Genomic DNA, 12318 nt, shown 5'->3' on the forward strand with positions numbered 1-12318 from the left:
TGTTCATTTAATTATGTGGTAGGAGAGATCATCCCTCGTGACTATATTGTGTATTGATGCAAGGTACTCTGTCAGTTGACACATGCTGGAATTTTCGGGAAGAAATAAAATAGAGATAACAGGAAGTCCGGCTTTGATTCATAAAGTCCGGTTTGAAATGTCAGGATCTTTATTTACCTCAACTGTAAACTAGTTCCTGTTTAAAAAATAATAATAATAGTAGATCAGTATCTGATTACCAAACACAAATGTGACAGCAATCTTCAAAACTGGGTTATTTTAATACAGTTCACAAGGAATAGAAAACTCCTGAGGCTTACAAGTGGAGACACTATGAACAAATAAATAACGACAGAATGACATACCAATCATCTGGCAATTAGAAAAGATATTTCACAATGTTACCCATCTATGCATACTATTGGTTTGTCGAACTTATTTCAATTATACGTCATTAGAACGTGGAGAGTCCCAAGCCCGGCTCCCAAAGCAGGAGGGTTGGACATGATGTTAGAAAACCCATTTCGTAAACAAACTCAGAGCTAAAGTACACTAACAAAAGCTCCAAAGATCCCATCCCTGGGAGAGGAAGTATCTTCGCCTAGAAGATGGTCTATTCTGTGAACTACTTGAAATCATGGCCCAACAGAACTCTGGCGAGAGACTGTCGGCAGCCTATGCCCCAGTATTTGTGTTGGGTTTAGGAAGGTCGCCCATTCAAAAAAAAAAAATCAAGAGTCGAGAAACATATTTCAGCAAATATATTTCAAGGACGGATGCATACATTGAAAGAACAATTGAAAAACTGCATCGTTTGTTGAATAAACCATAAGCAAGTATAACGTGCTAGAAGTTTAGCTGTGTCAAATAGCGTGACATTTACGGACAGCGCTAAATTCAATTTAAAGCCATTTTACATTGTGCATCACTGGCACCTGCCAAACTGTTCAGAAGTTTTGTTTTGTTTTCCACTCACGGAAGACTCTCACTTCAAATCACAGAGGGGGTTGAATTCCACTTACAACATTCCATTAAATGAATTACAGAACATACGGGGAAATAGCACGGTGGTTGCAACAGCCCATAAAATGTTTAATCTAAATGATTGTAATTCTCATTTATTCAAGCGCAGTTATTCAATATCGTCATATTCTTCTCCGAATTTTTCACCAAGCGGCAAAGGGGATTCTGTAAAGTTAGAGACAATTCCTGAGTGTATTGCAGAAAATTCTGTCACAACACAATAAATAATGTCAAGTCAACTGCCAATAATCAATCTTTTATGTATCCATTCGGATCATTATCAACGAAATATTTATATCTCCAGAGATCTTAATAGCTCACATATTGCAAATAGGAAACAAGGGTAGAGAAAGCTTCTAATCACCAGCAGGTAAGGTAGCAATAGCCGACACAGGAACAAAGTTACCGTTGCCATAAGACCAAAGGACCTATGAGCAGAATTAAATAATTCTATAAAACCCCACCATTATATTTTTGTTCCTATATTCGTGTTTTCTCACGAATATTCACGTTACATTTGTCTTCTTCTCCACCGTCTCAACCCGCAGGTTACCCTTTCTAGAATCCCATACAAGGCCGGTAAAATCCCTTTGCCACTCTGATTTTCTTTTTTTTTTTTTTTTTTTTTTTGTTACAATACAGTCCATCCATGTATTCCCTCAGGTAAGTTATTTCATCGATCACTATAAAAAATTCCTCATCACATTCTCAGCATCAAGACGTTACTCTCAACCCATTCCGAACTATAGCGGCAGACGCTAGTGACGAAGTTGCTGGGGCAGTATTGTTACAGAAAGGTGTGGATGACATTGTACACCTGGTAGCTTATTTTTCAAAGAAATTTAATGTGCGTCGGAAAAAAATTATTCCACTGTTGAAAAAGAGTTGCTATCACTTATTCTGGTTTTACAACATTCTGAAGTCTATGTTTGTCCTGCCCAGAAACCACTTGTGGTTTACACAGACCGCAATCCGTTAGTGTTTCTAACTAAAATAAAGGATGAGAATAGAAGGTTATTAAACTGGAGTCTGATATTTCAATAATATGACCTGAAAATAAAACACGTGAAAGGTACTGACAACATTATAGCTGATTGTTAATCCAGATGTCAAGTTAGAAATTGTACACGTTTTTGCCCTGTTATCTGAAAGGTATGGCCACATTAGTGGGAATGTATTACAGAACACCCAATAGTCAACGAGACTTGGAAGAGCAAATCTGCAGAGAGATAGCAGGCAACTGCAGGAAACATAAAGTTGTGGTGGTAGGGGATTTTGATTTTCCATACATTGATTGGGACTTCCATACTGTTAGGGGTCTCGATGGTTTAGAGTTTGTAAAATGTGTTCAGTAAAGCTTTCTAAATCAATATATAGAGGGACCAACTAGAGGGGATGCAATATTGGATCTCCTGTTAGGAAACGAATTAGGGCAAGTGACAGAAGTCTGTGTAGGGAAGCACTTTGGTTCCAGGGATCATAACACCATTAGTTTCAATTTGATCATGGACAGGGATAGATCTGGTCCTAGGGTTAAGGTTCTGAACTGGAAGAAGGCCAAATTTGAAGAAATGAGAAAGAATCTAAAAAGCGTGGATTGGGACAGGTTGTTCTCTGGCAAAGATGTGATTGGTAGGTGGGAAGCCTTCAAAGGGGAAATTTTGAGAGTGCAGAGTTTGTATGTTCCTGTCAGGATTAAAGGCAAGTTGCATAGGAATAAGAAACCTTGGTTCTCAAGGGATACTGCAACTCTGATAAAGAAGAAGAGAGAATTTTATGAAATGTATAGGAAACGGGGGGTAAATCAGGTGCTTGAGGAGTATAAGAAGTGCAAGAAAATACTTAAGAAAGAAATCAGGAGGGCTAAAAGAAGACATGAGGTTGCCTTGGCAGTCAAAGTGAAGGATAATCCGAAGAGCTTTTACAAGTATATTAGGAGCAAAAGGATTGTAAGGGATAAAATTGGTCCTCTTGAAGATCAGAGTGGTCGGTTTTGTGCGGAACCAAAGGAAATGGGGGAGATCTTAAATAGGTTTTTTGCGTCTGTATTTACTAAGGAAGCTGGAATGAAATCTATGGAATTGAGGGAATCAAGTAGTGAGACCATGGAAACTGTACAGATTGAAAAGGAGGAGGTGCTTGCTGCCTTGAGGAAAATTAAAGTGGATAAATCCTCGGAACCTGACAGAGTGTTCCCTCGGACCTTGAAGGAGACTAGTGTTGAAATTGCGGGGGCCCTGGCAGAAATATTTAAAATGTCGCTGTCTACGGGTGAAGTGCCGAGGATTGGAGAGTGGCTCATGTTGTTCCGTTGATTAAAAACGGATCGAAAAGTAATCCGGGAAATTATAGGCCGGTGAGTTTAACGTCAGTAGTAGGTAAGTTATTGGAGGGAGTACTAAGAAAGAATCTACAAACATTTGGATAGACAGGGGCTTATTAGGGAGAGTCAACATCGCTTTGTGCGTGGTAGGTCATGTTTGACCAATCTGTTAGAGTTTTTCGAGGAGGTTAGCAGGAAAGTGGATGAAGGGAAGGCAGTGGATATTGTCTACATGGACTTCAGTAAGGCCTTTGACAAGGTCTCGCATGGGAAATTAGTTAAGAAAATTCAGTCGCTAGGTATACATGGAGAGGTGGTAAATTGGATTATGCATTGGCTCGATGGAAGAAGCCAGAGAGTGGTGGTAGAGAATTGCTTCTCTGAGTGGAGGCCTGTGACTAGTGGTGTGCCACAGGGATCAGTGCTGGGTCCACTGTTATTTGTCATCTATATCAATGATCTGGATGATAATGTGGTAAATTGGATCAGCAAGTTTGCTGATGATACAAATATTGGAGGTGTAGTAGACAGTGAGGAAGGATTTCAGAGCCTGCAGAGGGACTTGGACCAGCTGGAAAATGGGCTGAAAAATGGCAGATGGAGTTTAATACTGACAAGTGTGAGGTATTGCACGTTGGAAGGACAAATCAACGTAGAACATACAGGGTTAATGGTAAGGCACTGAGGAGTGCAGTGGAACAGAGGGATCTTGGAATACAGATACAAAATTCCCTAAAAGTGTCGTCACAGGTAGATAGGGTCGTAAAGAGAACTTTTGGTACATTGGCCTTTATTAATCGAAGTATTGAGTATAAGAGCTGGAATGTTATGATGAGGTTGTATAAGGCATTGGTGAGGCCGAATCTGGAGTATTGTGTTCAGTTTTGGTCACCAAATTACAGGAAGGATATAAATAAGGTTGAAAGAGTGCAGAGAAGGTTTACAAGGATGTTGCCGGGACTTGAGAAACTCAGTTACAGTGAAAGGTTGAATAGGTTAGGACTTTATTCCCTGGAGCGTAGAAGAATGGGGGAGATTTGATAGAGGTATATAAAATTATGATGGCAATAGATAGAGTGAATGCAAGCAGGCTTTTTCCACTGAGGCAATGGGAGAAAAAAAAACAGTGGACATGGGCTAAGGGTGAGGCGGGGAAAGTTTAAAGGGAACATTAGGTGGGGCTTCTTCACACAGAGAGTGGTGGGAGTATGGAATGAGCTGCCAGACGAGGTGGTAAATGCGGATTCTTTTTTAACATTTAAGAATAAATTGGACAGATACATGCATGGGAGGTTTATGGAGCGATATGGTCCGTGTGCAGGTCAGTGGGACTAGGCAGAAAATGGTTCGGCACAGCCAAGAAGGGCCAAAAGGCCTGCTTCTGCACTGTAGTTTCTATGGTTTCTATGGTTTCTATCTGATGATTATACGTGTATTGATTTAAACGTTGTAATCTACAGTTAAACTAAAAATGTTTCCTTCGTCAAATTTCTTTTTCGAAAAGGAAGGGCGTGTGATGGGATCTTGAATTATCCCTGTGAACTGTGCTTTTAAAAAAGAGAGAGAGAGAGAGGTGTCCACACAGACACTTTGTTATGAAGGGAGAGAGGCGAAGACTGCATTGAGATGGTGTTATGGTTTCTCTGCGGCATGTTTACACTTCTGCAAGGACACTGGCGGCTTCTAACTTCTTACAGAGAGAGAAGGGAGGAGCTACTTGATAGACAACTGGTGTACAGCATGGTGAGGTAAATAGAAGGTCAGATAAGGGACACACAGACACGTGGTTTTGGACACTGAGTGAGCTTTGTTGTGCCCACAGAAAAGGTGGGTTTTTGAGGATCGATCAGGCGGATTGATCAGTGGCTCTTCCAGAATGAAAAGGGTGTGACCGGTGGAGAGTTATTTGTGTGTCCTCCCTCGCATGGGTTGATAATTCGACCACAGAAGAACGGTCCACTTTGTTATGGTCACTATCGGTGACTTCTAAAGGAACTCGGAGGACAACGGGAAGATCGACGGTATCAGCTCAATTGAAGAACCAGACACTTCTCTCTCTCCATCACTACTCAACTCAATACCACGAACTGAACTGAACTTTACTCATCACCGTAAGACTGTATCCATTTACACCTGGGCTTGAGGAAGCTTACTGTCTATATTTCCAGACGCATAGCTATATATACTATTTCTAACCTGTTTGATATATCTGCATTTATATCACGCTATTACGTTGTTATTAAATAAATCGCATTAGTGAATAGGAATACCGGACTCCAAAGTGTTTTCTATTTCTGCTGGTCTTTTAACGTGTCACGGGGTAAGTGACTAGTGTTCTTTGGGACATTTATGCTGGAAGCCGAATCAGTAATTTAACTAGTTTGGCATAGCATCGTGAGCCAGAAGTTCGTCTATTGCACTGATCCGTGTTCTATGGCCCGTTCAGTTGACTACGGCTAAAGTTAACGGGATATGTAGCGAGTATACCGCCGTTGAACGAACACATTTTGTTCTTACAGTCCTTCTTACCAAACTCGGTTAATATCACGATGCATTCCTGGCAGCCTCTTTATTATGCATCCTCCAAAGGAGGCAGGGATAGTTTCCTCGGTCATATCATTAAATATATTATCTATTGTAATGAGTTTTTTTTTGTGTGTTTGAGGAAAGTAATAGCATTTCAAAGTCTACGATAAAGCATCAGAGATAAAAGCCTCAATAAAAAAAATAGTTAATACGTACATCTTTGAAAGAAAACGTGATCGCATTGTGTGCGTGCTGATAAGATTTGTGTGCAAAAACGTCTGTATTTCGATTGAGATATTCCTGATGAAGCTGTTTCGATCTGAAATATTGCCTCAGCTTTATTGTTGTTCCTTGTTGTTCTTTGTTTGTGTACGTATTGTCAAAATAATTAGATTTCCCGTTATTTTCAATACTTCTTTTGGTAGTATACTGGAAGAGAAGAAAGGCTAAAATCTGCCCCAATGTGTTATGGTATTCTCGTTCAAATTTCCTCTGTCTGCAGTTGATTGATTTCATTCTAATTATTCTCGTTGCTGTGTGTTGTAACGTCTTTACGTCTGATTCGGAGACCATGACTTATTTCGCTATCTTCTGATCAGACTATTGTGGGGTAAAATTTTAGCGAACTAACCTTCCATGTTTTCATTTTGGTAGCCATGCAAATCACCGTCCAGATAATATTCTAATTTATCTGCTGAGCTAATGGATTGCGACTCTCCTGATGAAAGAAAAACCTGTATTTAATGAAACAAAATAATTCACTCACACTAAGAGAGAACAGATGCATACTGTTTCAATATAATTACCAACTGCAGGCCCAGTCTCCTGAAAGGCGATCTCCTCATAAAAAGGCTCAGCAAACCTGTGTGTAGAAGGCCGTGACTTCTTATCGTCTGAAATACCAGAAAAGGGAAATTTATCCGGTGAACAGGACGGACAGAAATTTAAACTGCTATTGTCCTCTTTTTCTTTATATCCAGCAGAGTGGGGGTGGGGGGGGGGAAGAGGGGACATACTTCGCAATCCTCCTTTGAGTTATAGAATTAGTAATAAATCCAGCTACATCGTCTGTGCCTTCATCAAATTCATCTGCAGAAGTTCCAAAGTCCAGGATCCTTTCTCAGTGAACCAACAATGCTTACATCATCTCAACCATAATGAAATATTTGTCTGTACTAACTGATCTCTGTTAAGCAGACAATCTGCAACATGCAACAGTATTCAGAATTGTCTGCTAAACATTGGGTAAGCGAACAAGTGTTTTCTCTCTGTAGTGAAGGACGATAAGAAGTGGCTTGTTGGAGGTATGCAAAATAGTAAGAGGTATAGATCAATTCGATAAAATAGGTATTTATCCCAGACCAGAAATGGGAAATACGAGAGAACATAATTTGAAGGTGACTGGAAGGAAGTATAGGGCGCATTTTTTTTACACACAAAGTGGCAAGTGATACGTCTTGCTACGTGTGGTGGTGGAGGCAGATACATGAGGGACACCCACGAACCAATTAAATAAACATACAGGTGATAGAAAAAAGTGGAGGGCTTGGTGGGCGAGCTGGGGTATACCGAAATTGGAGTGTGTTAAATTGTCTGCACAACATCGGACGCAGAAGGGCCTCTACTGGCCGTAATGCTGTGAGTTCAATAATAATGTCATCCCAATTCCCAGAATGTGTTTATTTCTGCAACAACCTCCACGTTACTTCCGTGATCTGTTTCTTCCGTCAATCTAGCGAGCAGATAAGCCTGACAGCATCATTTCGCCTTACATACGCAGCATGCAACCGTACCCTCCAAGCTGCGTTGTAGCGCCAATTTGTATTTTCTGGCTCATCTTACCAAGGAAAAGTACATTTACAATCCACGCCGAAGTAGTTGAGTCCTGAGTATTCTAGACAGCCACTTAGAGTCTATTTGTGTTTATGAACTCTCATTTCTTGGTGAACATACCATATTGCAAGGAATCAACATGATGCATTTTAAATTAGCTTACAGTTATTCATCACGGTTTATGATAGTAGATTTACCAACCATACTGGAACTGTCTTCGTCGGCTTTTGATCAGGTAGAGAGAAACGATGACCAGAAGAGAACCAAGAATGAAAGGGATGGCGTAAATGAAGGCTTTCAGATTACGAAAAGTAGGAGTATGTGGCTGATGATCTGAAAGAAGGACGTTAAACAATTTTAAATATATTTTGTCAAGAGCAGCACGGAAGCGCATAGCATCGGAAACCTCGGTTCAATTCCAATGCAGTCTGAAAGTGAATTGTACCTACTCCCCCTGACAGCGTGGGTTTCCTTCGACTTTCCAAAGATGTAAGGGTTATTAGGCGAATTGGTCACCTGACTGTAATTGGGTGGCGCGGTCTTCTTGGGCCATTAATGATTCTGAGCGTGCTGTATCTCCCAGGAAATCAATATTACAAAACATGCTTTTCATTAAATCACGGATTCAGCTATCAGAGCAGACAAAAATTGGCAGTCTGCATTGTGACATGTCCATGCTTTTGTCAGGATTTGATGTAAATTCTGAACATTATGATATGAAACGTAAACTTATAAGTACTGCTCAGTGCAGATAAAGGTATATAAATGCTTATCTCACCCAGGCTTGTTGCCGGGAGTTCGAAATCATGTGAAGATTTCAATTCGAATACCACCATTAACACAGGGGCGCGAATAGTGTGTAACATTTTAAGATGTAAGAAGATTGAAAGTTGGATGTAAAACATCGGGTCCAAGGGAAATTAATGCTCAAATAAGTAAAGCAGATATGCAGAGAAAGGTAGTTGTGCTGAACATAGATGTAGAACGGCACAAGCAGCTGAGGACTAGGACAAACAATGCTGGAAAGGTTAATTTTGTGATACCCATTCGAAGATATCGGGGTTTCTTGTTGGTTTGTTTAACAGAGGTAGAGATATAACGAGAAAATAAGTGGAATTGACGAAAAGTAACAACATTATTTGTTCACTGACCAGAACATATCACTCCAACGGTCTCTTTGTGCCCACAGTCATGACGATGCAATGCAGAAAACTGGCAATCCGACAGAAAATGCTCACTCCCTTTGCATTTGACCTCGTCCATCCAAATAGTGCGGTTTCCAAGAGGGAATAATATCCCCCCGGAAGCCAGGACTGGATCCCCACAGTTTAGTTGGCGACAGACGACAGCAGCATCGTGTCTGTCCCATGAATCGTCACAGACAGTTCCCCATGTCCCACTGAAGAAAACTTCAATTCTTCCAGAGCAATTATCGAACCCCGCCACGAGCCGCAGGTCTGAAACAAAAGACGCACAAGTTCATACTTGTGAACTAACTTGTACTGCAAGTGTTACGTACCCACTTCTCCCCCTCAACCGATTCCGCTGAGTCACGTGTTTAATACTTTGGGGTACTAATTGTTCCTGGATGAATTCGTCAATAATGTGGATGATCAAAGCGTTTGATAGAATTATGTTTATCCGCTCTGACAATCTTTCATTCGGTATGTAAGTGGAATCAATCTTCCTCTTGAAAACAAATATGCATAAAGGTATGCAATATCTTATATTGTCCACTTACGCTGGAATTCAGAATTAAGCATAAAATTCAACAGGATTTGTAATGACACCTTTATGGCCTTTGCATTTAACGCTGAATTGCTTTATTGACAACTGAGCCATACGCCGGTAATGTCTGGCACGCACATTTCGGTCCTTCTGCAATTTAACGTGCCGATAATCTCTAAATTTAGTCTATCTCGTACTTTTGATGAAAAAGCCTTCAGCAAGTTTGTTCCATTGCTTTGCTATAGCAGCGAATTTGACCATCGCAAGGCTTGCATTTCACTTAAATGTTCCCTGGCACTGACACGACAAAAAGGGTGTTGACAACGGAAAAGTGAAATTGAGGGAGGAAAAGTCTGCGTCCTTCTGAAACCAGGAACAGAGAAAACGCCTTAAAACAAGAAGCGAGGGAAAGAAAATGTATACATGTTGCCTATTTTGAATAATTAAAACATCAGTGATTACTTGAGGCTTTTGGAAATGGCTTTATTGTCTTCTCCTTCTGAAACTCCTCAATTAGCGGTTTCGATGGCCATATTTCTGTAAAATAAATTCAACTCATCATTTCAGTGAAATATTCCAAATGCTGGTCATTATGTTTATAGTAATTAATACAATTAAGGTCGATCTTTATACGCTAGAATGTAGAAGAATGAGGCGAGATTTGTTAAAATATTCACCAGTCTGGGTGGATTCGATAAGATACATTCAAGTAGGCTTCTTCCATTGTAGCTTTGGGGGACTAGAAATCCATATCGTGGTTTAAGGGTAAAAGGTGAAGACTTTAAGGGAAATAAGAGGGGATATTACTTCACTCAGAGTGTGGTAAGAGGGTGGAAAGACCTGCCTGCGGAACTGGTGGAAGCAGATTTGTTTCAAAGTTTAAGATAGATTTGGGTAGGTCCGTGGATGAGATCGAAATGAAGATCTGTGGTGCAGGGACAAGAAGCCCTTGGAAGAATAAGAGTTCTGCACGGGTAGGTGGACCGATAGGCCTGTTTCGCAGTATATAACGCTATGACTGTATAATTACCTGAACAAATAATCGCAACATCCTCCTCGTGTTTGCAGTTGTGTTGGCCCCACGCTGAAGATGGGCATTGCCATAAAAGTGAGTCACCCAACCGACATCTCACGTCATCCAGCCAGATCGGTCCTTTCCCTTCTCCAAATGCAGCGGTGTTTTCTATTAATTTTGCCGAGCCGCAGTTGAGCTGGGAGCAAACCACTTGTGCATTCTCCAAGCCAAAGGAGTCAGAGCAAACTGTTCCCCATGTTCCGTTAAAGAAAACCTCAAGTCTTCCCTGGCAAGGATTCTTCCCATTTGCCAACCTTATTTCCCTGTGATCTGAAGAACAAAGAACAAACCTGAATATTGATTATAGATTCAGGTTAATAATTAATTGTGATGTGCGTATATGGAGATCAGGGACATGCAGCGCCTCTGATGATGGGGATTATGGTGTCCAATCTCACCTTTGGACACTCAGCTCTAACCAAAGACTCGAAGTGGCTGTTTGCATGCAACGTCAACAACACAATGGTGCACCGCCTCGACAGGAAATCTGAATCAGGCGAGGGTAGCGGGCGGGACCGTATCGTAGAGGGATACTCACCTGCTTGCGCTAGCATGCAAAGACAGCTCCGACAGTGTGGACGTATAAGATCAAGAGTGAGGTAATAATAACAGAGTTGCCGTGATGGGAGATTTTAATTTCCCAAATATCGATTGGCATCTCCCTAGAGCAAGGGGTTTAGATGGGGTGGAGTTTGTTAGGTGTGTTCAGGAAAGTTTCTTGACACAAAATGTAGATAAGCCTACAAGAGGAGAGAGTGTACATGATTGTATGGGGAAATGAACCTGGTCAGGTGTCAGATCTCACAGTGGGACAAGATTTGGAGATAGTGATCATAATTCTACCTCCTTTACAATAGCATTGGAGAGGGATAGCAACAGACACGTTAGAAAAGCGTTTAATTAGAGTAAGGGGAATTATGAGGGTATCGGGCAGGAAAATGGAAGCTTAAACTGGACAACTGTTCTCAGGGAAAAGTACGGAAGAAATATTGCAAATGTTCAGCGTATATTTGTCTGCAGTTCTGCATAGGGACGTTCCAATGAGACAGGGAAGTTACGGTAGCGTACAGGAACCACGGAGTACAAAGGCTGCAATAAATCTAGTCAAGAAAAAAAGAAAAACTTCCGAAAGTTTCATAGAGCTAGGTAATGTTAGAGATCTGGAAGATTATAAGGCTAACAGGTAGCAGCTTAAATGAAACTAGGAGAGCCAGGAAGGGCCACGAGAAGGCCTTATCTGACAGGATTAAGGAAAACCGCAAAGCATTCCACAAGTATGTGAAGAGCAGGAGGATACAACATGAAAGAAAGGGACCTATCAAGTGCGACAGTGGGAAAGTGTGCATGGAACAAGAGGAAATAGCAGAGCAACTTAATGCATACTTTACTTAAGTATTCAATATGGAAAATGATTTTGGTGCTGAAAAGCTTGCGCATGTTCTAGATATTAAGAAAGAGGATTGGCTGGAGATTTAGGAAAGTATCAAGTTAGATAAGTCGCCGGTACCGGATGAAATGTAGGCCAGGCTACTATGAGAGGCAAGGAAGTAAATTGCTAGGGCTCTAACGACGGTCTTTCAATCATCAATGGGGACGGGTCAGGTTCCACAGGACAGGAGGGTTGCGGATTTTTTTCCTTTAGACAAAAAGGGGAGTAGGTATAGCCCAGAAAATTATAATTCAGGGTGTCTTACTTCAGTTGTTTGTACGTTGATGGAGAACATCCTGAGAGGCAGCATTCATGAATATTTGGAAAGGCGTAATACGATTAGGAATAGTCAGCATGGCTTTGTCAAGGATGAGTCGTGTC

The 12318-nt window shown here is 41.0% G+C and overlaps 1 protein-coding gene across 1 annotated transcript in view; it reads right to left on the reverse strand.

The window, feature by feature from the left end:
- Positions 1–319: 319 nt before the first annotated feature.
- The window catches only part of LOC140196132 (scavenger receptor cysteine-rich domain-containing protein DMBT1-like), a 64392-nt gene continuing 52393 nt past the window's right edge, over positions 320–12318 (reverse strand). Inside the window, exons 8-14 of the mRNA XM_072254868.1 lie at positions 10464–10778; positions 9896–9970; positions 8857–9162; positions 7907–8038; positions 6679–6765; positions 6504–6590; positions 320–1188 (exon numbers count right to left, since the gene is read on the reverse strand). Of these exons, the coding sequence (XP_072110969.1) occupies positions 1133–1188; positions 6504–6590; positions 6679–6765; positions 7907–8038; positions 8857–9162; positions 9896–9970; positions 10464–10778 (1058 nt within the window). The 3' untranslated portion in view covers positions 320–1132. The remainder of the gene's footprint in view (positions 1189–6503; positions 6591–6678; positions 6766–7906; positions 8039–8856; positions 9163–9895; positions 9971–10463; positions 10779–12318) is intronic.

The sequence above is a fragment of the Mobula birostris genome, chromosome 4 (genome assembly GCF_030028105.1).
Source record: "Mobula birostris isolate sMobBir1 chromosome 4, sMobBir1.hap1, whole genome shotgun sequence".
NCBI lineage: Eukaryota > Metazoa > Chordata > Chondrichthyes > Myliobatiformes > Myliobatidae > Mobula > Mobula birostris.